This window comes from Anomalospiza imberbis, chromosome 3, assembly GCF_031753505.1.
Source record: "Anomalospiza imberbis isolate Cuckoo-Finch-1a 21T00152 chromosome 3, ASM3175350v1, whole genome shotgun sequence".
NCBI lineage: Eukaryota > Metazoa > Chordata > Aves > Passeriformes > Viduidae > Anomalospiza > Anomalospiza imberbis.
The window spans coordinates 63,976,341-64,004,256 of NC_089683.1; the positions used below are offsets into that span (position 1 = coordinate 63,976,341).

A 27,916-nucleotide genomic window follows, 5' to 3' on the forward strand; every position below is an offset into this window, starting at 1 on the left:
TTTCTCTCCCAGATTCTGTAAGTGACTTCCCGTGTTGATCAGAACTGCTGTTGATAAATTCTGGTGATTCAGCGAACAGATGAGTGCCTGGGGGGAAAAAACCCTGCAGTCTTCCCTTTAGACAGAAAACTTCCTCTGTCCGCAAAAATTCCATACTAAGATAGTTCATCTTCCCAGTCTATCAGCACTTGGGATGTGTTGGCTAACTACTGTGAGCAGAGCCTGGCCAAGCCTCAGCTTTGGAAAAGAGGTGACCCTACGGTTAGGGGATTTTAAAAAACATTTTGTGTTATGAAAGCAAGAGCCCCAGAACCTAGGAGAACGTGTGTAGGAACCGAGGCGGTGACTACAGTTAGAGGGAGCTTTTAGCAGAGCTGTCTCAGTTAGTGACTTGTCATGCCCTAATGAAAAACCACTAAAATTGTTAATTACGTTTCAAGCAGAGATAATAACAGCTTACTACGGCCAAACTGCTGAAAGATAAGTCACTACGATGTGTCACCGTAACTGTGTCGCTTCTGAGGTCCCTCGGGCGGAGAGAGCGCGGGTCCCGGCTGGATCCCTGCTGCCACCTGCTGGCCGGCCCCGGCCCCGGCCCCGGCCCCGGCCCCGGCCCCGGCCCCGGCCCCGGCCCCGGCGCTGCTGGGCGGGAGGGCTGCCCGTGAGGTATTCAAATATCTTCACGTTGCCCGAAGCCACCAAAGCCGCGTTACTCGTCCCCTTGAGTTGTATGACAGCATCAAACCTCAAGGAGGAAAAGCTCGTCTGTGTGTAGGCAAGGCTGAAACTTAACGCAGATCAAGCGTTTCCTCCTGTGTCCCCCAGAATATCATAGAATTATTTAAGTTGGAAAGGAGCTCCAAGATCACTGAGTCCAGCTGCTGGCCCAGCACTGCCGTCCACCACTGAACCATGTCCCCGGCTGTCACACCGCCAGGTCTTTTAAATGCCTTAAGGGTATCCATCACACTCTTACCTAGCAGGGCTCAGGACTTGAAACTGCGCCTGCCATCAGTCATCGCCCTACTCCTTGCATACTTGCAAGCACATTTGCTATGAAATTTGGGGTTTGCATCAGTTCTGGAATTACGCTGATGAAGAAAGCCAAAAGCTTGTGAATGCATTTGTATATGGCTGAAGCAGGTGGGTGTCTCTATGTGCAGTTAACTTGCTTCCTCTTTTGGCATCAAAGTATTTTAGACAAGTTTTTTTTTTGTTTTGTTTTGGTGTTTTTTTTTTTTTTTTTTTTTTCTGGGCAATTCTGGCATTGGTTCTGCCCCTCTTACAAGTATCTTTTTGGCAAACAATCAGCTTGTACTGTTTGTGCTCCTTGCTCGATTTCTCTCTCTCAGTAAGAGCCATCATTATCCCTACATACTGCTGCTGTTGAGGGGAGAACTAGCTCCAGGTTAGCCTAGCACTTTATAGAAACTGTACTCCTGTCCTTACAAAATTTCCCTATCAAAGCAAGTGCAGCTGTTGAACCAGAGAAAACATTGCCTTGATGCAGTGAATTCTTCTGGGACACAGAAGCTGAAAGAAGGAAGAGAGACTGGTGGCAGGTGCATCATACAGACCTGTCCAAAAGCTGCTTTATCCTCTGTAGGATAAAATAGTTGTCTGCAGTCTGATTTTTTTTTTTAATTTTTTTTTTCCTTGTGGACTTAATAAAGCTGGAAATGCGGATAGGCTGCTTGGAAGCAGCCCTACAGTATAAAACTCCCTCCTCCTTTAGTTTGGATATGGTGTATTTTTTAATTAAAAAAAAAAAACCAAAATCAAAAGGGTAAAAACAGAAAGGAAGTTTTTCTTTATAATTAGGGCATTCAAAGGCTTTGTAAGGGTTGTGATAGAAACAATTAATTGGCATTGCTTTTGTGTAAGACAGGGCCTACTTAAGTAGGTCAAAAGGCTGGTAGCCAGGAGACCTACTTTCTTTTCTTAGCTTGGCTGCTAATCCATTCTGTGATCCTGGGCAAGTAACTTCATTTTTGTTCCTTTACTTCTTTGCTATTTTCCCCCTCACAGGTCCATTCACACTGGGAGGGAAAGAGTTTCTCACTTATGTGCCCTGCACATAAAAAGGGACACAACCTAGTTTGAGGCCCTCTTATACCAAAATGCTCTGCGTGGCTGCTTTGCTGTAAATAATCATGCAGGAATATGGATTACTTTGTGGGTTTGCTATGTGAGCATTTCATAGGGTACCTGTAAAAGAACAGGCATGTTGTAGATAAAACCTCTGATGGAGGTCAGGCTGAAAAGGTTTCAAAGTTGACTGAAATTCCCACACATCTGCCTGGAGATGATGAGTGCACTGGGGAGGTGACCCTATGTAGCTGATCTGGTGGTGTTGAGGTGGTTTCTGGGATGGAGGGGTTCTCAGGCCTGCTGGAGCACACCTCTCCTTTCGCTGGCTGCAGCAAGAGCCTTGTAAGGATGGGATGAGACTACCGGGAAGGTGTTTTCAATGGCTTTTTGCCGGTGCTTAATCCAAATGGCTTTATGACTGGCTGATGATGAGTTGTTACCACCTGAAGGAAAACACCCAGGAAGCCTGAGAGAGAGGCGTCCTCTCAGCTGCAGGAGCATGAGCTATCTGTAATTGTGAATCATCCATGTCACTGTCTCGTTGAGTCATGAGAAATTATAGACTAGGAAATGTAGGAATCAAATTAACATATGGATTGTGCCAAAAGCCAAAAACGGAGCATGTCTGTGGTGTTTTGGGGGTTTTGTCTTTCTGCTTTGTTAGTTTTTTACACTGACCCGAAGCCTTTTCTGTGAAACTTTTTTTTGCTGTTTTTTCTGGTATTAGGAGAACACAGTGGCTGTGAACCATGTACGTGTGTTTACTTAGCAACTTTTAGAGGATTCTTAGACAATCAGGTTGTGATACATGGTAAAAATCCTGATGGTATGTGACACTGTGGTTATTTGGTCTCGTTCACCTCTAAAAAGAAATAAATAAAAAAGAGCAGGGAAAGGAACCAGTTTAGCTTTCTACTTCAAGCCCTGTGTTTCTTCTGTGATTCCTTCATGTTTTTTACTGAGATGGATTTATATTAAAAAAATGTACCAAAAAGAATGCCTTAATCTTTACACACATAACCTGGAAAATATGAAGCTTATATACTTGTATGATGTCTTCATGAGGGAGAAAATAGGTTGGAAAATTAGCTTAGCTTATTAGAAGTGTACTTGTTTATTTCATATGGCTTTTTAGAGTGTTTTACATAATTAAATTTAAGCATCTACAGTGTTTCAGATGCTAAAATATCACAGAATCACCGGGTTGGAAGAGACCTTCAAGATCACCATGCCCAACCCATGCCCTAACAGCTGAACTAAACCATGGCACCAAGTGCCACACCCAGTCTTTTTTGAAACACATCCAGGGATGACGACTCCACCACCTCCTGGGGCAGACAATTCCAGCACTTTATCACTCTTTCTGTAAAAAACTTTTTTCCCAATATCCAACCAATATTTTCCTTGGTGCAGCATAAGACTGTGTATCCTCTGGTTCTGTCAGTTGGTGCCTGGAGAAAGAGACCAAACCCCACCTGGCTACAGCCACCTTTCAGGAAGTTGTAGGGAGTGATCACGTCACCCCTGAGTCTCCTTTTCTTTAGACTAAACACCCCCAGCTCCCTCAGTCGTTCCTCATAGGGCTTGTGTTCCAAGCCCCTCACCAACCTAGTTGCCCACATCTGGACAGATTTCCAACTCCGTGGGCCTTGTATTTGGGTAATGATTAAAAAGTGGTTTCACTTGCAACAGTTACTCAACATGTTTTGTTTTTCAAATGGTAATTGCTGTTTTCTCTTGATCTTGGGAAATTAATCTTTGATCCACCTGTATAACAATGTTTGCTGATATTAAACTTGTCACCTAGAAATAAGAAGCATTCTGTGGTAGTGACAGTGTTGAAGTATCTAGCAATGGATTTTTACCTGCAATGAAATCGAATGACACCAAACTCTGAGCAAAGAATTGCACTACTCTGTTTACAGTAACAATGGAAATGTTATGGTCAGATACGGTGCATTTGCTCTTGCATCACCAAGTTGTGACTCAGCGCCGTGTTAAAAAGGCAGAGGTACAGACAGGTCAGGAAAATTCCTGAAATTAAATTGCTGCTTAGACTCTGGGGAGGCCTCTGGGATTTACCTTGGCATTTTGGGTTAACCTGAAAGGGTTTCCTTCTTGTTGGTTCCTCTGATCTTCTGTTTCTAAGTAGTACAGTGGAGAGGAGATGACTGTGATTCTGCAGTTCCTACCAGGGTTTTTATACATCTGGCTCTGTATAATTTAACCAGTAATAGCTGTAGTAGTTTACAGTTCTCTGTAGTTTTCAGTACTGGCAATTCCAAATGTTTGCTTTTTGTCAAAAAAACTAAGTTGACTTTAAGCATGGTCTTTGATTTTTTTTTTATTTTTATATTAAATCCTGCCTTTTATACATGAGCTGCTCCAAGATGGATATTTCAGTACTTGGGTCTCTAGGGCTACCTCACTCCACATTCTCAAGTCGTCTTGTAAGCAAAAGGAAGAAAAAGGAAACCTCCCAGCACTACACAGGTCTCTTGTCTCATCAGGGATGGGGAGTGGTTTCTGTTAACAAAGACAAAAAAACTCAAACTAGAAGGACTTGGTGACACACAGTGAGGAAAGAGAGTGTTAGCAGTGTGTAAGCTCCCACTCACACTCAGCGTACACCCCCTCCCTCCACAACCCCACTACAGCACCACTGGCTTTGGGTAGTGATGGGAGACCTGTGTATGTACATATGCATTACCTTGTTGGAGTGAGGTCAGTTTAAATGCAGCCTATTAAATTATTTACAGAAGACAGTTGGCCGACCCATTGTGCTGTGTTAGTGGGAGCCAAAGGTCACTTTGGTGTGCCTGGTTGATTCATAGGGTAATCTGATACAGTACTTAGCTTTTTGCCTCCCAGTCAGTGGGTTAAACCTTATCCTCTTATTATGAGTCAGAGAGCCATAAGTTTCCGAAAAAGCCAGAGCCTTTGTTTTTAATGGTTTTGAAGAGGCTGTGCAGCAGAATCCAGAGGGCTGCGGTAGCATCTGCCAAGGGGTTGGGCCGTGTTCTGCAATAGTGTAAATCTGACTGGCATCTTGGGAGCCCGAACACTGCGCCCTTCTTTTCTTACGATCCTTGTCCTTTTGATAACATCATCGGCAGCCGTTGGGACGTTAAGACATCAATGTTTGTTGTTCAGATAAAGGGTATGGTTTTGTGTTCTTTTTCCTCCCCGTCCCCCCTCCCCCGGATTCCTCGCTACCACCATCTCCTTGAGGATTCATTGAGCTGACCTTACTGGCTATCTCCCACATTTAAGTCTATTTTTTTGCTGCAAGATAGAAACTTGTGAGTGTTTTTTGGTCAACTTTTATCTTGGTGACCAATTCCAGCAAAACCCGTGGGTACTGGGGGGCCTTGGTATAACCAACTCCCGTCTGCTTTAAAATGCTCCCTTTGCCCCTCCATCTTGCAGGCTTATTCCCTTCTGGGAGCAGCATTGCTATTGGCATGCAGGGAAAGCACTGCAGCTTTCAGTAGTGCCTGACTTTTTAAAACTTTCACACTGTGGAGTGCTTTTCCTAGCTGCTAGTTTAAAGAAGAGGCAGCAGAAAGGAACAGCTGGGAGTGAAACCTGTTTTATGAGCTGTAATGCCCCCGGTGAGATCCCGATCACTAAATATCTGCTCAAATGTTGTTTATGTCTATGCACTTTTATTTAGTTTCTTTTCAAATGTACCGCCAGCTACAGGGGCACTAATGTTTTCAGCACACTGTTCAGGATGCTTTTGGTGTGGAAAAGCTCCAGGATTTTATTTTCCCCCTCTCCAAGTCCGCAGAGGTGTGCAAGTGCTTTCCTATTTCTGCCCGCAGAGTTCAGAAGTTTGTGCTGCCGCTGAGCTGGCTGAGGAAAGGAGGAGTTTTGCTTTTAGGAGGGCGAGCCTATCATATTTCACTCTAATCCTAAGCGATAGCCACGCAGTCGGTTTTATTGTTAGAAGAGCCTTCCTGGAGCTCCTTCACAAGGCTTTTCTCCTTGGGAGAACAGGGAAGCCAGGATGGGGCTGCAGAAGTGTAGTCGCTTTCTTGTCCCTCATGAGCTGTGCCGTGCCAAGGCGTGATCTCTGCCTGCTCTTCCCTCCTCGTGGGCTGTTTTTGATGAGCCAGAAGAGAGGACTGAATTGCCTGCACGCTCCTGGGCAGCGATGCCAGGGAGAAGAGTGGAGCTGGAGCTGCAGTTTTTGCTGTTGAGTGGAGAATGGGGAAAACACTTGCTTCAGTGCTATGCTCTGCTCAGCCCTTACATGCTCCGCTGAGCTGCTGCAAGGTGCCACTTTCTGCTGCTTTTCTTCCCTTTGTTTTCTTTGGCAGCTCCCTAAGTGCTGTATCAAAACAGCTTCAGGGGAGCTGCGCTGGCACAGCCACTTACCTCCATACTGGTGCTGGTTTAAAGGCAGCGAGCAGAAACCTGGACTGAAGTCGGATTGAGTTTGTTTAGCCTCCCGCGAAAACCGCTGAGAAAGGGGACAGGAACAATTTCAGAGAGGTCTCTTTGGAATCGACGCCAGTGGCTGGCTTGAAAGAAAATGAAAAAGGAGTGTGTTTCGAGATCTTTCAAACTCAAACAAAACCCAGGCTCCCTCTCGCGTGCTGTCAGCTGGATAAATTTCTCGTCCTTGTCAAGGCAGACAAAGAGATTGTTTCGCAGCGATGGGGAACTCTCCTCCATGTGCGTGCAGCAGGTAGACGAGGATGACGAGAACTGGACCTACCGGAGCCAGCAGAGGAAAGGTGACTTGCTTTCTCTTTAACCCTTGCGATTGCTGCTGAAGTACCAGCCGTGCTCCATGCGGCTCTCTCCAGCTGCTCGGGTCCTACCGGGGGCCAGGAGCCGCAGGTGGGGGAGGAGGAGGAGGGCAGCACAAAAACTGAGGTGCAGCACTGCCTTGCCAAGTTTTCTGAGGGGTTAAAACGGTGAAAGGTTATAACAATTAACAGGAAAAACCTTTAATTTCCCATCTGGGTACTGTCTGTATGGGATATAGGTAAGTTTTGTTTATGCTTCCTGTAGCCAGTAGTCATTAGTGCCAGAGTCTTTGGGCAGGTGCTGCAAGAATCTCTCTTCAAAATGTGGAACCAAAAGCTATTTAAGACTCCACTTCTAAACGACTGGGTGGCTTTTCTTGGATGATTGCCTTATGGTCCTGCTGGGAAAAATTTAAGTGTATTTTGTTTTATGAGGGCAGACTGAGAAGAGGTCCCAGATGCAAAATAAAAGAGATGATGAGAAAGTGATGGGAATTGCTCCACAGAGAGGAGGGACATCTAGGATATGAGATAAGCAGCTCTGACTGAACCCTTGAAATGTTCAGACCTGGAGTATATTTTACATGAGACTTCTAAAAAGTACTTTTATTTTTTTGTGTTCTGTTTTTGAATGAAGTTTGTCAGGTCACTAAATAACCGATTACCTCATATCAAAACAAATTTCAGAAGTTTGCTCATGTGAGTTGGTGAGCAGGACAAATAGTTGGCTGGCAGGCAGCGGAGTGTGTGCACACGCAAGGTTGAAAATATTCAGTAAAGTGAGTGATTTGGTTGTAATTTCTCTAGTGCTGCCAGAGCAGTAGTTTGTTAATAGAAAGTGTAAGGTTGACTCTGTTGTGCTGTAAGGTCATTTTTGTAAAAGCAAGCAGGCTCTCGAAGGGCATTTGATCTTCAAAGGGCCTTTTATTTCTTTTCATTTCTCAGAGCAGTTAATAGCTATTTGACCAGAATTTCACTTCCGTGTCAGAACAGATTGTGGCTTTAGTAAATGGTTTGTATGCAGGAACACTAACACAGGATGTATATATGCCTGTGCTTTGCTCCCTGCATGCTAGGACACAACTTTAATCTGTGCTTTGAAGATTGTTTAACCTACTTCGCTGCTGAAAAACTTCTAAAAGGGAGTCTGTGTTTGCAACCAGTAATTTTTACTTTTGACTGTTGGTATATTGATACTGTACAGCAATGCCAGATTAGCTTCTAACGCCTGTGGGATGGGATCTTGCAAGGATCAGAAGAACCATTGAGCCCTGCTGCTGGATTCTGTGTTAACTTCCATGAAGTTTCTTGTGCTGCCTTCCTTAGCCTGTGCTCACGCTGCAGGGCAGAGATGGGAAAGGAAGCTTTACTGATGGATTAATGGTGTATTAATTTTTCTGAGTGATTTACATAAAGAACCCATTGTACCAGCTGGAGGGGGAGGGCAGAATTCCTCCTGTAATTGGGCAGCAAGCTATGAAAGCCTCCCTGCCTGCCTATAGAGCAGATGACAATATGTCATTTTTGAAGGGAAGGTGTGGGGAGGTGTAGATTGTGCAGGGCTTATTTCCTCTTTGCAGGGAACAATTTGACTCAACTTGTAAAATCTGCCTGGATCATAAATCTAACTGCGCATTTTTGTCTGACCAGGATCCTCTGCCAGACTGACAAGAGATTGCCAGGGCTGAAGGGAGTGTGGGATTATGTATTTGGGCAGGGGAAACTTGTCACAGCTGCAAGTCTTTTACCCTGGGCTGCGAGTCAGGCTTGCAAAGTGTTGGAAAAGTTTGAGAATCCATACCTGGCAGAGTGCTCGTCTTAGGCTTGTGTTCAAAGGCTAAACCGTGATAAATGCCCACTTGTGTTCTTGAATTAATTTGTTCCGCAGCTCTGTTGCATAACTGCTTGCCAGCCTTTGTAAAACTGAGGGCTCAAAACAGTATTGTCTTTGGTGCTCAAATTAACCACATCACTAAATTAACACAAACTAGAAAGAAATGAGAGGCACAGCAGACATAGCAAGTGTTATAGAAAACCATACTATTTTAAACTAGACGAAATTTTAATTGTTTTTCAGCTATCAGAATAGTTTTCCCTCCAGTTCTTCCTCAGGTAATTGGGTAAAAAAGTAAGTCTGACAAATCACAGGCTCCTCTTCTCCTAACTGTACTTGTAAAGACAGGAGTGTTAATAACAGAAGTGGGAAATGAAGGAATTGTTCTTTCTGAGCTGTTTCTCTTCCTGTCTTTTTAAACCTCTTCTTTTGCCGCTCCATTGCTCCTCCAGGCTCAGATTGCATTCCCACGAGGGTGCTGGGTGACAGGCACAAGGCAGCATGTGTTGCGTGGTATTTCACCAGCAAAGTGGCTAATCTGCCTTGGCTGCAAACCGGAGCTTGCACACAGTAGCGAGCACGGAGATTGGCTGGATTGGTCAGTTTGAAATGAGCAAGAAGAACAAAAGTAAACGCTAACTGCGAACCTGGGGCACTCCCCGGTGTCCTGCGTGGCTGATCCTGCGTATGTGGAGGTCAGGGGCTGCTGCTTCTTTCTTCTTTTGAAAAATGTACTCAGTAGGGTAGAGTGTTTTGAAGCTGGTAGCACCAATCAGACTTCACATTTGATAAAGCTCTTAGTAGAAGAGATGGTAAAAGTTGACAGTAAAATAAAGGTTTGGTTTTTGAAGCATTTCTTGCTCAGCCCTCTTCCTCCTCAGTCATCTGGAGACCCTTTGAAATGAGGGCACACTGTAACTCTCATGTTTCTTCTTTAATCAGATTTTTTAGTTCAGATGTTTTACTTTCTGGAGGAGCACCTGTTTTCAGACTGAAGCTCAGAGCATTTTTTTTCCTTTAAAAACCAATTTATTGGAAAAAGACTGAGAGGAGTATTCTTTGAAATGAAAGTGCTTGGGTGTGTTGCAAAGGATTTGTGATGGGTGGAAGAATGGGACAGTGGTTCGTGTGTGCCTGTGCTGTTTATCACAAGCACAGCATAGCAAGTAACTTTGAATAGAGATAACACATGAGTTAGTTCATGGCACAGGCTTCACCATATTTACTTTAATTTTTTAGAAAATGAAATGAGTCACATGGCAGCATCAGAACATCTTAGCTGAGCTTTTCTGGCCAGGTGCTGGAGAAGCACAACTAGTAATCAGGTCTGGCCACAAGTGACAATGCATCAGAAGAAGCTCTTACACAGAGAGGTTTTCCAAGCTCTCCTCAGTTCCTGTCCCTGTTTATTGCTCTGATGTTTTACCCATTCCCTGCATTTCTCTTGGTTGCTTTCCAATCTTTCTGCATCACAAAAGTTAAAAGTCTTGGTTGCTTTTCACTGCAGTTTATATTACCTGGAAAACTCACTTAGAGTCATTAGAGAAACCTTGTTTTTCAGGTAACTGCTGTGTTTTAATGACTGATCAAACCCAGTTCAGAAGGTGGCAGCCAGTGGCTTTCTGCTGTTTGCTGGCCACATCTCAGTCTCAGTACCAAAAGTGTGAAATGCCCATTTTTTTTCCTTGCAAAACCAGTCTAAATGTGAGAATATTTTTTAATGCTAAAAGTCATTTTAATTCATAATTAAGCCTTTTGTGTTCTTGCAATGTGTCTGATGGAAGCAATCTGATGACAACTCTGACCAAAGCTGTCAGTTAACTTCCTAATGATTTATCATGGTCTGAGAACATCACACTTACCAAGGGGTCAGGTCTCCATAAACTGAACAATTACTGAATCGTCACAGCAGCAGTTTGTAGCATAATGCTGCCTCATTATGTCAGTAAAAATGATGCCCTTTAGTTATGCCTATACTACCTGTGATTGGTTAAACGTGCATTATGTAAGTTTAATACTGTCAGATGTGTTTTTCCGCATGTTCCAGAGGCAGTCTTGAGACTCAAGACCTTTTGGTTCTTGGAGCTTGTATTTTCAGTGTTTCCTGTAGAAACTCAGGGTAGAGACAGGCAACTCTGATCTCACCTAACAGCAGCACCAGAGTATCTACCCAGTCTTTGGTCCAAATAATTCTTAAATTCTAGGTTTCTAAGTCGTGAATATCATTTACAAGGGGGTTTCAGGAACAGACAAGTAATCACATTTTTTTAGTAATGAGATGTAAGAGTACCAATAACTACTATGTTTCTATAAGCAAGATTACCAAGTCCAGACTTCTTGTTGCTATTCCAATGTAAAATCATTTTATTGGGCTTTTTTTCCTGTATGTTATTGCACAAGATCTTGTGTTCAAAGTGGGAAAAAGTCATGCCCGTTACTACACAGATAAAGGCCCATGAACCCACAGGGAGCTGTTAGCATTTGGAGAAGCCATAACGTGTGACAGATTGTAGTGTTGGGGCATGTGTGTCTGTGAAAAGCATTCTTGAAGCTTTGGGCAAGTCCATAAATAATCATTTATGGAAACCTCAAAAAGCATTTGTGTAAGAGCCTGGAGTAAGTCCAAAACAAATATTATATGCTTTATATACCTTTTTGTGAAAGACTTCTCTTTTTTTTGTTTGGGTTGTGTTTTTTGTTTGCTTTTGTTTTGTATTTTTTCTGGGGGGATTTTTTTGGTTTTTTTTTAAACAATAAATTAATGTTTATTTAGTAAGTCTAAGCATACATATGCAAATATGAATGACAGGAAAAAATAATGAGAGATTTGATATAAAAGCTGATTTTCTGTCTTCTACTACCTTTTACATGTAGGTTCTGTAGGCAAAGATGAAATTGGATATAGTTCTATGCATTTGTAACAATTGGTCAAGTTTATATCAAATTTTTGTGGTTGGACTGTTGGATGTTGTGCTTTTATGGAAGCACAGCTGGGAGCAGAGGTACTACTTCAATTACTGATGTATGTACTATTTGTCTTAGCATATTTTATTGTGGCACAGCAGAGGGTTCTGTAAAACTTTCATGATATACAGTGGCAAACAAAAGTTCTCACTCTGGTAAAACAGCTGGGGACAGTCACAAGTCCTGCATTTAACTATAACTTGAAGTACTAACTTTTGCGTGCTTGTACATAGACAAATTCAGTCAAAACATTGCGGACTTTCCTATGTCTTCTGGCAAATATTGCTACAGATGGGAATCTGAAAATGGGTTTGCTAAGCAAAAATTTGTAACCTACAGAAACAAGTTTAAATAAGAAATGTTGGTATCACAGAATATCTGCATTGGTATCACAGAACCATTTGTTTGAACCTACATCTCTACTTCTGCTTTATCAAAAAAACTATGGATCCAGACATCGTGGTTATTTATTCTATAAATTCCTTGCCAAATTCCAATTCTTTGCTATTTTGAAAGTGCAAATATATTTTATTAAAAAAAAAAAAGATTTTTTTATTTGATCAAAAGTGTTCCAGGTAAAAATAAAATTAAAAAAAAAAATCTATAATTATATAAAACTTGCTGCAGTCCTTCCCTTTTTCCTGTCTGCCATCCCAGCATGTCTGTGCCTCTCCAGGAAGTAGACAGGAGAACAACAGTCTGTGCTAAAGGACATTTCCCAGTAGATTTTTTTATGAAGAGTTGTGGCTAGTTCCACTGCCTACTCCGAGAGCCGTAACTAATGTAAGCTAACTGTGTTGAAGAGTCTTAATCTCTCAGGGGATTGTGGAATGTTTTTTGTTAGGATGGAGGAGCTGAAGGGAAGAACAGTGTGTGAGAGCTGCTGTGTCAGAACTGTGCTTTTCTTAGGCAGAGAGGAAGTTAACCCCTGGTGTTTGAGAACTCTTGGGGCAGATCCCAGGTCCTTCTGGGCAGCTCTGTGCTGCTGTCAGGTGAGACCCTGACTGTGCTTGCCTTTATTGACACCTTGAATTTCAGGTTCAGAGTAGCTCCAGCCGGAGTTCTCTTGGCTGGTTGCACTGTAGAAGACCACAGTTGTGGGAAATGCAAACAAATTGAGCAGCATCTGACTTAACCCAGTGTTTCCAAAGTTACAGGGACACTGCAACCCAATTTGTCTCGCAGTTTCTGTGCTGTTTGCATTAGCAGGCTTGCTGGTGCAGCGCTCCTTGGTTTGCTTCTTTGTGGCCATGACAAAACAAACGAGGTGCTGTGGTTTTAATTCTGGGAGTGTATTGCTTTGAAAGGTTTCCAGTTTTACTTCATGATATATACATTTCTTTATACTTTTATAAGCTTTATACGCTTTTTCTTGTTCCCAGGGTACTCTTAAGGCTGAATGCTTGGGGGAAATGTTTCCCCCTCACTAGGGGTCAAAACTGATGCCTCCTGACCTTCATATTTTACTGTTAAGTAGCTGTATTTTGTAAAGCAGACTGGATGCTTTTCAGTGATTGGATGCACTGTTTGAGCTGAAACAACGTGCTGTATGTGCTTTCCCATGCACTGCTCTTCGTTATAGAGTACATGAAAAATTCTGTTTGTATGCAGTTGTTAGCCAGTTGTCCTGTAAAACTGAGGAGACCTTTGTCTCCAGTATGGTCATTCTGGCAGAACATTGCAAATGTAACAACTTCTTGTTTTTCCTCCAGTCTATTAAAACTGAAAAGAAGGTGAAGGTTAAGAGTGTGGCTAAGTTAATAAAGCTGATGAATTCTGAAAGAGCGTATTTAGTTTCTATTATAATATTTGGAACAATTAAGTGGGGTGGATTTGACAGTTTGTGATTCAAACTGTGAAATACATTTTCTTCTTGTCTTTTAGCTGCAGAAGTTCAATAACATTAAAGAAATTTTGAGGTGGTTGCCATCCACCTCATTTGTTTGGGGTTGTTTTGGATGTTTGTTTGTTTTTGCTTATATTGGTGTATTAATTTATCTATCGGCCTCTCCCATTTGTAAGTGGAAACGTCTCTGTTGTTGGCTTTTTTTTTTTTTTTTTCCCCTGGAGAATTGAAGTGTAAATGCTGTAACAACTCGAATCTGTAGCTTGTTGTTCCAAAGCCTGAGCTGAAGTGGGTAGAATGTAAGGCCTAGGTGCTTTTGATACCTAAGCAAGGTGTACTTTCAGCATGTGAGCATGTATGTTGGAAACTTAAGAGAATGGCACATTTTCCATCCCAAGGAAAGGTAATTAATATGTACACCCTCTGCTCCTTCTAGAGCTTCCCTTACATATGGCATGGCAGCTTCTGCCTGGCACTTGATCTCCCTGAAGCAGATGGGTTCCCTGGACATTGAGTCGTGGTGAACTTGTAGTGTTTGGAAGGCAATTATGGACTGTGAAATTAGGTGCTTTGCAACTGGTGCATCAATTACTTACTCATTCACTCCGAAATAAGTGATCTGAGAAGCACAGTAGAAGGTTTCCATATAAAGCTGCTCAGAAGTTGTCAGATCAAACACCTAAGCAGAGGGAGTGACAGGGCTGCATTTTGCTTGAGATCAGCACCTGGGGATTTTAAATAGAAGTTATCCCTGGTCACACTTTCTCCAAGGTAACACAGGTCCGTAGTACCAGTGCACCAGTGTATATTGTGGACATTGGGGGGATGGGAAGGTTTCTGCCCACACCTCTTTTCATTTCTTGCTTGAACTGGGAGCCGTGTCCATGAATCACGGCACAAGAGCTTTGATAGGAGCAGTTCTTGGAGCGAGGGACAGCTTCGCTTCCTGACTGCTTTGGAGGGGCACCTGCCCTCCACACACTCTGTGCCTTGGTTCATGCACCATGTCCCCATCAGTCACGTCCCATCAGACCTGCTCCTGTACCTGCTGCCTATTTTTCCTTTTGCTTGTTTGCATGTCTGAATTTTATTTTTTTCTTCCCCATGGCTTTGTTTTGCATATGCAGGTGTTTGCTCCCTAATGCAGTGGGGGTGCTCACAGTTTTTGTATTAGGCTTAATACTCTGAATCACACTCTTGCAGGCACCTTGCTAATGACTACATTAATTAAAGAGGGACCTTTGGAAGAAACATGCTCTTAATTTTGATTCTGTCATTCATGTCTGAAACAGGGACAGAAACTAATGAATAGTGGAGGCTGTTGCCTTTTAGAAACTGAAATGTGTTTGTATTTACTTGTAATTTCCATTGAGTCTTCTGTATATTTTTTTCCTTTGTAATCCAGACTGCCAAAGAGGTGATGAGTAAGGGAGACTGATTACAGCCTACTGTACACTTACATGGAAATTCTCATCCAGGAGTTACTAACTCAGTTTTACTAACCTTGAGTCATACATGTAATGCCATATATGGTAAATAAAGCATTTCCATTTCAGAATGAAATGAGGTATTGTGACATGCAGTGCCAGAATCAGGTATTAAATTCTGTGTTTGACTTGTAGCCAGCTTGACCTGGTTTTGCAAAGGGAGAAGATGGACCACAGCTCCTTTCCCACCGTGCCAGCTGGCTCTGATAGTGGAGCTGTCAATAGCAACGGGGCTGCAGCTCTTCCATGGTCTCTGTCAGATTGTCATTCAGCTGGGACTGTGAGGAAGGCAGTATGTTAAATTAATCAGGTCAAATAAGGAGTAACCCATTTTGTTCTGGCTGCTCTGTGCTGAGACTTCTCACATGCCGGGATCTCAGCGAAGCAGCAGATGTGTTTCTGCCCCAGGGACAATGGCAGAAAACAACTTGGGGCTATCTCAGGTTTGTAGCAAGGAAGGAATCAAAGCAGGTGGGAATGCAGAAATAGTTCCCATTGCACTACTCACGTGAAGTTGTAACAACCTATAAATGGCTCTGTCACCCTGCCCTAGCACGGTTACTGATAAGGATACTGGCTCAATTTGCTACCCAAGGACAGATCATGCTAAAGTGCCAATTTTTGTAATTTTTGTCAAGGACTTGAGTGTATTTTGGCCCATAGCTTTAAATCAGAAGACAACTGTGTAAAGTGCTGCTGGTTTAACTTCAATTTTTCAGTGAACTATTTTTTGTCAGATAAGCATTGTGGTGCTGTGAATGAAGACAGCTCCCCAGGCAGGATGGATGGTGTGTGTCTGCACACTCGTACACATTAGGGCAGAAAAGAAACTGATTTTTCTCTTTGCTGCTTTGTGTTGGTCTGGCATTTGTTTCAGCCTTGGAGAGTTTTTTTAAAATAAAAGACCACATGCCGCAATTTTGCGTATTTCAGGAAACAACCTGTTCTCCTCATCCTTGTAGGACAGTGCAGCTGTCTTTATGTGCCAGGGTGATAGCAGGGGAATTCATGTGTTTGTTCCTCATGCTGCCTGTGGTTTTGGTATTCCTGATTACCCAAAGGTGGCCTCAGAGCATTCCCCAGTGGCTTCTTGTTACCAAGGTTAGTGAAACACTGACGACATCAATCTGAGAGAACAAGCCCTTGCCAACCTGTGGCAATTTTCTGGAGCAATGCACAGATGACTGGGTAAATGAAAGTGCCTGCGAGGGACATTTTTGTTTTGTTTTAATAGTAAACATAATCAATAAAGCCCTGTTGCATCCATTAATCAAAGCTAATTTGGCACACAACCCTTACAAAACAATGAATCATTTTTTTTTTTAATTGAGAAGCAGGTCTTTTAGCAGCAGATTGAAATTATTGGATTGCCTGTTCTTTTCCGAGGCTTTTTCTTCAGAATTTCTGCTCTGTCCTCTCTTTAAATTTAGGACCATCAGCCACTGTTTCCATATAATTAGTGTGTTTTTCCGGTCATGTGTTAAGGCTCTGTACACTCTGGTCCTACCCGCAAAACCAGGAATGCCCTCTTTGTTCAAATTCTGTGGCAAAGAAATTCCTGAATGAATTCGGAGAAGTTGGTTACAGATTCCTTTCTTGACCTACAGCAGCTCTTTAAAAGATTTTGCCCTTTCTGTGCCCTTTGTCTGAAGAGTAAGGCAAACAAAAGATAAGGCGAACTAATTCATGACTTCATTGTGTTTGTTTTTTTCCTCACTTAAGGCAAAAGGCAGCCCATTCCTAAAACCATTTATTTTATTAATTTTAAGGCCAAGCACTTTGTGTCTGCACCTACAAACACTGCTGGGTTTATTACAGAAGAACTTTTTGTTTGCAATAATCAGAAACAACAACAGGACTTAACAAATGCTGTCCACAGTGTCTGATTGAAAACTCCACCAGTATAGCTGTAGCTAGGGTAGAAATAAAAATAAAGATTTTTCATTGAAAATCATATTTTGATGAAAAAAAGACACATAGATAAAGGATTTTACTTTGGCTCCTGAGTTTACATAGAATCAAAGTGGAACTGTGTCCCTCCTTCAAAAGGTCATTGTTTTAATTCTCTAGGAAAACAATTTCAAATAGTGTCAGAGGTTTTATTGGAAAAAAAGTTGTTCTAATTATGGGCATACATTTTTTCCCAAAATGTTTATATTGGTTCTGTTCATTCCTGCTCCTTAATGGTATGAAAAACTCCATTTTTTTCTTCTACGTTTGAGAGTTTGGAAAATTCTGTTTCTGATACCAGTCTTGAAGGTTGGTACAAGGCCCTGCAGCTGCAAATCTGGAGTGCAAGAGTAGCTCTATAGTAGTTGTTTCACTGATAATTTTAGAAAGATCCATTCATCACAAGTCACCTGCCTGCATGAATTTTCCAGGACAGGATAGATCACCATAGCTCCTGCTATGGTGAATACTTAGCAATTTGAGTTACTTTGAGTTTCTGCTTTAAAGGATATACTTTCTGCCTGATCTTTTGAGTAAGTTAACTTGTTTCATTATGTTTGCTGTGACTTTCCCCAAACTATTTTCTTAATCTTAAATAATTTTTGAAATATTTCTTTCCTTCCTCACTGTATGAGGAAATTCCACACTTAGTCCTCAAGTAGAATAGGTAATATAATATGTACTATCAACTGCAAGAGATAATAGCAAAATATTTCTTTCTTGCTTTGGAGTTGTAAGAATATTTGGTTTTACTTATCAAAATAATATTTAATATATTTTTTCCAGTGCTTGGCTTCTGAGTCAGTGCTGACTCTTTAAAGATATGCTGGGGCTGACCTAACCTCTCATTATCTCCTGTGTCTTATCACCAGTGGGAGCACAGGGCCTGGTGGGTTCTGGATCTGGCTTTCCTTATTGCTTGAGCTGCCTGCACACTAGATAGTGTGGCTTGTGTCAACCCTCAAATTGAAAGTTTTGTTTTTACTCCAGCTGTTTCCTTTGGATAGCTTTTCAGGGAGTTTTTTTTGTTTGTTTGTTTGTTTTGGGTTTTTTGTTTTGTTCTGTTGCTTTTGGTTTTGTGTTATGCACAGCTTGAAAGGCAAACATGTAAGAATTCAGGCTTTAGAAAAATGATAGTTGGCACCCATCCAGGGTATCAGAAATGGACATCTCCAAGGATTGGTTTGTTTCTAAAAGGGAACAAGGCTTAATTAGATGTCCCAACAGCTCTGCCAGTCAGCTGGCAGTTGAATTGGGATGCACCTTGATGTGCAGCAACACGTGAAACTGGACAGAAAGAGCCTAAATCCTCATCATTTTTTTCCTGTGAGTTGGGCAGATCTGAGCTGGATTTTCTTTCATGCTCATTTTAATGGTACAATCTTTAGTATCCAAAAAGTGGTGACCGTATGCACATATTTTTCTTGAATTTATTTTCCTCCCTTCCTGTCACATTTTCAGATTAGGGCAGCTAATAGAAATAGCACTAGCAATGTCATGTTTCAACAAGGGAAAAATGACACTACAGCTTTTCTTCTAGTTGTGCTCAGAGAGCTGATAGACGTTTCAGTGAGTTGAGGGTAAGGGAGAGGATGAAAGATGTGGTTTGGAGTTTCATGTGGTTAAAACATTTCTATTTAAAAGATCATGACCATTCCCTATTAAACATGGGTATATATGCACAGTTCTCCATGTCATTTGTGGTCTCCTCTATGGAGCCAGTCTATTTAGCATCCATTTGGGGGAGCAGTGCCCCCCTGAGACGTGGCGATGGCAGATGGCATTATGGCAGCTGGGAGAGGTGCTTCTCCTGTCCTAGGACAGATCTGGTGGGATATGTTCTTTCACATTTGTAGCTGTCTCTTGATATCCAGCACAACATGTAGTGCCTTGCAGAGTCAGCATATTTTGTAATATGGCTGTTGGAAGATACTTCCATGTTCTTTCCATAGAGTTCACCCAGGTATGGGGAAATTTGGTTGCCTAGAGTCTCAGACTGCAAAATGAGATGCAGGGTGTAGGAGAACTGGTTCCCTGATGGGAATTTAATTTCATACTGCAAATGGCCAGGCTACAGAAGAGCTGGAGCAAGGAGCTGCCAGCATCCTAGAGAGCAAGGTCTGCTACCGTTGAGGCAGTCGGGGATATCAGGCCTCCTTGGTTTTGCTGCTGTAAAGCTGCACGTGTCCTTGGATCACTCATAGAGTCTGGACACACTAAAAAAAAAAAAAAAAAAAAAAAAAAGATGCTGAACTGCTTTAGGCCTGTCTGAGGGTAGATAATTCCACCCTCTTCCAAAATATGTGAATTTTTATAACTTATTTTTTGTTTTAAGCATTCCCTTTTTCCCAATTGACATCAGGAAAGTGGGGATCCTTTTCACACTTCTTTGCTCTACTCCTGGTGAGGGTGGGAGGGGAAGCTGATGAACAGGACAGAGTGTATCCCATGAGGAAGATTCACTTCCCCAAGGGCCCAAACCTTCCCAGAGGAGTGTGTGCCACTGGTGTTATGGCTCAGAGCAAATCAGACTTTTCAGCAATTGTCTCTTAAGCTGTGTCTAACTTCTCAGACAGTATTATTTTTCCATAGTTAGCTTCCTCTTTCTTGTTTTATTGACGCAGTCTTCCCCATTGCCCATGTGCAGAACAGACTGCTGGTTTTGGTTATTATTTTGGTTTTTGGGGTTTTGTTGTAGGGTTTTTTTGTTGTTGTTTTTTGTAGTTTGTTTTTGTATTTTTTGTATTTTCTACTTGTGTTTGTGACTCCCCTAGAATCTGCTGTGTCCTTTCTTAGTTTCCAGTTGAATGTTGGCAGCTGCTCTCGGTCCAGTGATTATCACTGATGCGCTTCTTACTTCCCCTTCCAGGTAATTAATGAGTAGATTTAACAAGATTGGACCTTAAAATCCCTCTGGTATCCAAGTAACCTTCCTCCAGCTACAGTATGTTTTTGTTTATTTTGCCTCCATAAACTGTTTACTCCCAGAGCCCTCTGAAAAGTTAGGGTAGGAAAGAGCACATGCACACCCAGAGCACCAGAAAATGGAATTAAGGGGAAAGGGCCCTTTTGCTTCTCAGAGCACAAGGAAATCTTGACATTAGTCTCTACCCTTTCTAGCAGGATTTGAGAGAGAAAGGGCAAGCTAAGCTATATAAATGTTCTTTTGATTTTGAATAATTCCAATGTAATGTCTCAATTTTTCTGCCACCACAGCCTCCTCATAGTCCACTCTAAAGCGAAATAACTTTTCTTGCATGAGGACATGTAATGTTATTCTTTAATATTGAAGCCCAGCTAATGGTACTCAGCATCTCATTAACACTGCTTCATCTGGGGTGTGAATTGCTGTTTTCAAGGTGTCTGGACCTGGGGTTTTTTTGGAGCTCCACCTAAAGATAACACGTCTTTGCATGTGTTCTTTATTTTCATTTGGCTTTTCATGGAGGATTTTAGGATTTGTGCTTTTGGAGACAGTTGCAATTCTTGTTTGTTCAGCAAGATAGGCTATTCTGACCCTTACCTTGTTCACTAGTTCTTGTATTTATTTGCTGTGCAAGGCCAAGTCCTATAACAGTCAACACAACACAGCTTAATTTAGACCCAAATAACATGGATAAGCACGGTGCTGGTGGCAGCTTTTTGTGACCCTTATAAAATAAAATGCTTACAAGGTTGTGTCCTTCTGTTACGGAAGGTGCCCTCTGCAGAAACAGGGAATGATATAAGAAATCTTTTTAGCCACAACATCTCTGCTGCTGAGCAGAGGAATCACAGAATGGCTTGGGCTGGAAGGGACCTTAGAGACCATGTAGTTCCAACCCCCCCTGCTCTGGCCAGGAGTATCTCCCAGTAGACCAGGTTGCTTAAAGCCTCATCCAGCCTTGCCTTTGAACACTTCCAGAGATGGGGCATCCCATCTCTGCAGTCACCTGCAGTCTTAAAGCACACAGGCATATACAGTATTATAAAAGTAAACATTTTCTCTAGCTTGACTGTTCAGATACACTTAGAAGATTTTGGGTTATTAATAGACCCTATATTTATAGAAGAAGTAGAAAACTGCTCAAAGCACTTTCCAGAGAGAGACCAGATGCCGGGGGAGGATCACCAAGAGTCAGTAATTTGTAAGGAACAGGCGAGCTGGAGTACAGTGACTTCCTTCCCTAGCGCTGACCCCTGGGTGCCCACGAGCTGCAGGAGGGCAGTGACAAATGCTGACAGATGATCCGGACTGGCCCTCCCCAGGAGCTGCGGCCCAGCCCGTGAGTGGCCGCGCTCGTTCGGCCGCGTGTCCCCGCGGGCCGGGCGGGCGGTGCGGGACGAGGGAGGCCGGGCCCCGCCCGGCCGCTGCCCGCCGGGCCGCAGGATGTTCTGCCTGAAAGGTGAGGCTGCTGCGCGGGGGGGGAGAGCGGCTGCCGGCGTGCTGGGGGACAGCGCGTGGATTTGTGGCTCCTTTTGTTGTCCCGATGCTGCAGGAAGGTGCCGGGCAGCCCGGCGGACAAAAGGCTGGCACGGTGCGAGGGCAGGAGCGCGGCCGGCGCGGGAGACGCCGCCGCAAGGCATCGTGTGGGGAGCGTCGCTCCCGGTGACAGCACCAGGGGCGGATTTGCCTTCGTTTGGTTTTTCCCCCGTGCGGGTGAGGTGTCACGGAGCACCCGGGGAAGAGCAGAGAGGTAGTTGGTCGTGCTGTGTTATTGCAGGTGCTTGATGGAAACGCTGCTGCTCTGCTGGGTGATGCTTCCTCTCATTCAGAGATGGTGCAGACCGTCAGAACAACCAGAGTTTTTACGTCCAAGGAGATCGTCTTATTTTATCTTTTGAATTGAACTTCTTAAGCACGTGGTTCTGAAACCAAAAGACTAGGAAAAGCTTACTGGTTTTGTTTCACGCCCATATTTCTGTTTTTCTTAGAAATTGATATTACTGCTACCTTTCTTACTGAAGTAAGGTGAAAGCTGACACCGGAGGGACGTTGTAAGGAAGGGTTTAGGAGTTTTTATTAACAAAAAATCCAGTTTCCCTGGGAAAGAATAACAATTACGTTAATTACTTAAGTGCTTATCAGTGCTTGCTCAGAGTGTTTTTCTAAGCTAGTTAGGGACATGGTTTAGAGGTGGACTTGGCAGTGCTGACTTAATAGTTGGATTCCATGATCTGAGAGGACTTTTCCAAAGGAAATGGTTCTGTGATTCTATAAGCCATTGACTACTTTTATTCTGCTGATCTTCTGTTAATGCAAGATTCCCACTAAAGGATATTGGTACAACCATAAATTAAAAAAGACAATAAAAATAGTTCCTTTCCTGCAAATTTCAGGGTAGTGATCCAGTGTTCCTAGAGAAAACCTTAGCAAATTGCGCAGCACAATTTGCTATGCAGTGGTTTACCTTAAATTAAATTGTTCTTGTGTACAAAAAAACTGCACAGTTTAAAATTTGTAACTCCTCAACAAGAGGTTTTCAATTCACAACAATTCAGCAGATCACTGGAATTACAAAGCAATAAAAGATGAAACTTTTGCTGCAGCTTTATTGTTACAGGACAGAAATTGTTTACATGAAAACTATAATAGGTAAAAGGTTTTCAAGCCTGTTGAGGCAGCTAAAAAGACAGACTTCTGCAGTCTACATCTCCTGGCTGAAAATGAGCCAAAGAGTGAAGTTTTCAGAGATTGTCCTATATGCAGCAAATGAGCTTGTACAGAAGCAAAATATTTTTCCTTCATGTAATTAAATTGAATTGCTCTAGCTTTTTTCTTTTAAACCCTAAGTTGAATGCATAGGAAAATTCTTTTCAATATTTTCAGGTTTTATTTGTGAATAAGTTGCTAGTTCCAAGATGAAAGCCCATCTGAGGGCTTCTCTTCATAGCCTTCAGGTTCCCCATCTCCTGAAACATATATTGGAGTTTGAGCTAAGTTGGGCACCTGCAGCAGAGGCAATCTGTGTGCTAGTTATTGATCTTTGGGACTGAAGGAGTACAGATAGAATATTTAAATAAATTTCCCTGGTAAAGAATTAATTCCTACAAACATCATGAACTGTTCGTTGGCACGTGGTGAAAAATGAGCTCACGTTTCTTTGATGCTTGCCTGAAGTTTCTCTTTCCTTCGTAGCTTTTATAAAGGCAGAAAGAGTAGTGCCAAGAAATGCTGTAAAGTAGGCATGTGTGCTTACTGCTTTGCCTGCACTTGGGCAGTATTTTCTGCCCTTGCTTTTATTACAGCTGTGCATTTGGGAGGGAAGTCTTATACTAATAATAGCAACAAGTTACGATAGAAGCTATCCATGAAAAATCCCAGGCATGTGCTGCTTGCTTTCTGGAGAAGAGTTCCATATTAGAAATGCGGAATTTTTTTTTAATTTTTTTTTTTTTTAATGATCACAGGGCTGCTCCCCAGTTGTCTCATGTGTTGTGTGTATGTAAGGACATTCCTTGGATTCCTTTCTTGGCAATTTTCTCCTGAAATATCCAGTGTTTGAAATCAGAAACAGATTTTCTCTGTCTTTAAATAAATGTGTTTTCCAAGTTGAACTAGACAAGAAAAAAATTATACTAGTTGCTTTTTAAATTTCTATTTAAAGTTTTACTTTTTTGTATGTATAACACCAGGCCAAAATGAGGGAGGGGACTTAAAATAATCTAAATGAAGGAATCTATCAAAGTGAAGATTCCTGGCAGAATTAAATGAGTCTAGTTTAAACCTGGATTGATCTTGTAGCATCTCTTCCCCAGTATTCATTTCAATTTTTTTATTTCTGTTCTGGTTACGCATAATCACAATGGGATCCATTATTTTTGTAGTTGTTTTTTATATCATATGCATTATTTTATTAGGGTGAGTATCTTTGAGGACACTTACTATCTGCAGTTCTTTGATGGATAAAAGCAGTTTGAACAAACGCAGAATAAGTACAGATTGACAATTAAGCATATGACTATAAGATTAAAAAAAACTCTACTTCTCAGTTACACCTGTGTGAACCTTGGACATGCCAGGATGGCTCTGTCAGCTGCACCACTAGGAGCTCTGTCAGACATGCTGAGTTCTCATGCTGTTGGGGGAAAAATCAGTTTCTACTTAGCTGCTAGCAAGATTTTACTGTTTAAGACAGCATAAAGTTTGAAGGTTTTGGCCATTAAATGACAGCTTTATTAATTCACACTGAAGGAAGGAGAGGATTGGAGGTAGGGAAGGATACGTCGTTCATGGCTGAGTTTAGATAACAGCATCTGGTACAGGACCAGCCTTTCTCTGTCATGTGGCTTCTAACTGTGCCTGGAAGTATGGAATGAAATTGGAACAAAAGGAACATTACAGATCTGGATAATAATGTTCTTGCTGAAGGTAGTTCATGCTCTCATACTGAATATATTCTTCTGCTTTTAAGTATCATTAGAGTCCTTCACGTATGGCTACACTTCTATTGTCGAATGTACTTGAACACCAATTAAACACTGTTTCTGCTTGGATTCATTTATAATCTAAATGCATTGGAAGAGGGTCAGTGTGTATAAAAACAAAGTGAATTTTCAAAGGTAGTGGAATGCCTGGGTGGCAGAGCTGCAGCCGTGTCTGCAGTGCCTGCCATGCCTGCCCTGCTTCTTTCTTGGCTCTGTTTGTAGCAGAGGTGCAAACCCCAGGGAGTATTTGTGCCATGCTGACCCACTGGGGGAGAGTGGAGTACCCCAGCTCTTGCTTCTGCAATTCAGAGGTTGCCTGTAAATGCTTTTAATCACCACATCGTGAAGGCATGTTGTTCACTCCCTGGAGCTGCTTCATTTGACTGCCTCTGAGGAGACCACCAAATGGCACGGGTACAGAACCTGCAGAATGAATGCCTATTGTTTGCAGTCGTTTTGCTTAGCTTTTTTTTGGTCAGAGAACAGGGTGTGGGTGCCTATTTTTTCCGTTAAATTTTTAAGAAGGTCAGTGGCAGTGGGTAAAGCAGGGTGAACATATTCAGGCATTAGATAAAAATCTCTTCAGGCAGGTACAGCAGCCTTTCCCAGGGCACATGGGCTTGACCCTTGGGTGGTATGGTGACAATGCAAGCCAGATTCAGCTGCGAAATCAGTTAGTGTTGAAGCTCTCCATCAGTAAATCTTTAGGTGATGATTGGAAATGTGGAGTCAGGGCAGACTGCTGTATGTGCCTGGCCCTCAGTACTTGATTTCAGCTTGTGCTTTTCAAACACTGCACAGTATAAACACACAGAGGAAAAATACTTGATGTTTGTAGTCCATTTGTTGACTCAGGTGGTATTATTCTTAAGATTATGGAAATTGACTCCTCTACTGTCACAACTGTATAATTAAGACACAGCTTTTCTTTCACATGTGCATTTAATGCACACTCTGCCTTTCTGCTCCACATCTGGGTCTTTATTGCAGGCTGCAACAGGAGTCATTTGCACAATTCACACAGCACTGCAGTCCTGAGGAGGGCCTTTTGGTAAATGAATCATAGGCAGAAAGATCATCTGCTGTTTTCCTTGACCTGGTAATGTTTGCTTTTAAGCAATCTCTGTTAACCCCCTCCATTGTTCTTGAGGGCTGCAGTACAATGAATTTGGCCATCGCTGTGCAAAGCAATAATAGAGGGCAGTGAATTTCTGTCAAATTGCAGCAAGAAGCCAGCACTTAAAATTAAGCACTAAAATGCATGCAAGCTAGAGAACATTAAACTAGATGTAGAAGTAGCACGCACAGCTGATTGGATTCAAAAGCACTGAAAGAATTCCATGTTGAAGTGGTCTTTGAGACAGCATACGCATACTCACAATCTATTAATATCTTCATGAATTTTTCAGTGCTTTAAGCATAGTAATGATTGCACGTTGTGTAAGTATTGTGTTACCAGATTTGTATTCTCTATGCTTGTCATTCTTCTACATTGACTTTCTCCCCTAGCCCCATCCCCCCCAGCAGCATTTTTGCAGAAGGCTACTGTTACTTCCAGGGAAATGCCATAAACCTTTGTCAAATGGGAGACCTGTTCCCTGTGAAAGCACTTGCCTGGTATTAAGAAATGGAAATTTTGTTAATTCTTTTATTCAGAGTCCTGTCACAGCTGTGATCTTGTCTGTGGTTAATGGCTGGCAAAACAGTCTATAATTACCTTAGGCATCTCTTTCTAATACTAGCCCAGTCATCCAGATCATCCCACTTTTTTCTAGCTATATTAAAAAAAAAAATTCAGAAAATGTTTTTGGCATTTGAAGTTCTTGTATAAGTTATTCGGACTTTTAGACTTTAAAATATTTTAAACTTAATTGCTGGTCATATGCAGAGGAATTATAAAAGCATAGCTTATTTAGTCTAGCTGGTAGCTTGGGAGGTAAATACCACAAGGAGGGAGGAAGCCTGTTGAAGTCCAAGGAGAGTATTGGCACAAGATAAATGGTTATGACTGTGTTCTGAATTAATTGAAGTCAGACATTAAAAGGTTCCAAACCATCTGAGGAGGGAAGTTGTGAAACAGTCATCCAAACAGGATAATGTGGACAAAGAATGTTTTTAAGATGGTTCTTGATAATGTTGTGGAGAGTTTTAAGTCACAGTTTCTGGAGCTGGTCAGGGAAGTTTGTGACAGAGCTACATGGAAACTTGGGGACAGGATTGCATATGCACTTTGCATGTGTTGTAGTTGTCCCATGTTTAAATGCTTCTGTTGGTCTTCCTGTGAAGACCAGGAAGAATTATCCCTTTAAATATGTAATTGCATCTTCTGAAGTTTCTTTGTTCTGCTTCACTGGAGGCTGGCTACAGGAAAAGGCTGGATAAGGAGCAGTATGTTCTGCAGGTTCTCATGGCATCACACCATCTCACAGATGTGCCCTGTTCCCTGTTCTTTCTTGTAGACTCAGAAACAGGTACTGCTGAGGTGGAAATGTCCCCAAAAGCTCAGCCTGGTTGAGATTGCTGGTCTTTTCCTGTTCTTTTCTAGTGCCAGGTGTGCTGTACTCTCCTTAGAAGTTTTATCTTACAGATATCCTACTTCCAAAGTCTCAGACCTTGCTGGCACCTTTCGGTTTTCTCTCACTCTTCTCCTGTGACGCGCTGATTTTATGTACGTAGTGAGATACTGCTATGTCTCACTTCAGGCTGCTTGTTGATAACGTCTTCATGGCCTTTGAAACCTTTAAATCCAGAGACGCGTTGAAAATCTGCTCTTTGCAGCATAGCATCCTGACCCCTTTCTCCTTCTGACTTTTAATCCATCTCCACTTCAATTGAAACGCATAACTAGTGCTGAAACAGAAATACAAGCCAGGAATTTTAGCCACATCCTGTCGGAACCCATGAGAACATCCCATGGTTAAGGACTAATACCTGTGATGCTCAAGCAGAGTCATCTCCAGCATCGGCAGATCCTGCTTTTCAGGAGAGTAATATGCTTTCTGTCTACATCTCTGCATCTCAGTCATGAAGTCTTGGATTATTTTGTGTGACTTTTAGCCTTAAGAGAATTGCTGCATCTTTAACATGCTTATGTAAGATAAAGAAGCATGATGCTTAAGTAATGAGGAAAACCCAGCTTTTTCCTCCATTCATTATTAAGGCCAACAAGTTGCCAGCTCTTGCCTGAAGGCTCAACTTGCAGGGATGCTTGTGTTAAAATAGGAGAAAATCTTTCCACCCTCTGAATGCACAAGTGGACGCTTCTTCAGTCATTCAGGTTTTGTTGTCCTAGTTTCATACCTCAGATAAATCTGAGATCACAAGGAGATTTTTGTAGTTGCGAGCAGCCAGGAGCCATTGTTTGTACAGCACCTTCTGGAGAGGTGCCCTTCCTCATGCAAACCATGCTGGAAAACAGAAGATGGGAGCAAGGGTTAGTGTTAACTTCTCTCTTTACAGGCGGAGTGCTGGAGTAAATGTGGCGGACAAATTAGGGGAACAGAAGAAAATACAAGCTGTGTTTCCTGCCTTATGGATATTTGGAAAACAGTTTTTGATTCTTTTCAAAGCCTTTTTT

The 27,916-nt window shown here is 42.2% G+C and overlaps 1 protein-coding gene across 9 annotated transcripts in view; it reads left to right on the plus strand.

Moving 5' to 3' along the window:
* The window catches only part of NHSL1 (NHS like 1), a 173,890-nt gene that overhangs the window by 68,480 nt on the left and 77,494 nt on the right, over positions 1-27,916 (plus strand). For 2 of the 9 annotated variants that reach the window (XM_068184781.1, XM_068184784.1), the window contains exon 1: positions 6,241-6,836. The exons of 5 other annotated variants lie outside the window; for them this stretch is intronic. In XM_068184781.1, coding sequence (XP_068040882.1) covers positions 6,632-6,836 — 205 coding nt within the window. In that variant the 5' untranslated portion in view covers positions 6,241-6,631. Of the gene's footprint in view, positions 1-6,240; positions 6,837-6,999; positions 7,091-21,155; positions 21,318-27,916 lie in introns of those variants that run through there. 2 more of the 9 variants (XM_068184782.1, XM_068184787.1) reach the window with 2 other exon arrangements.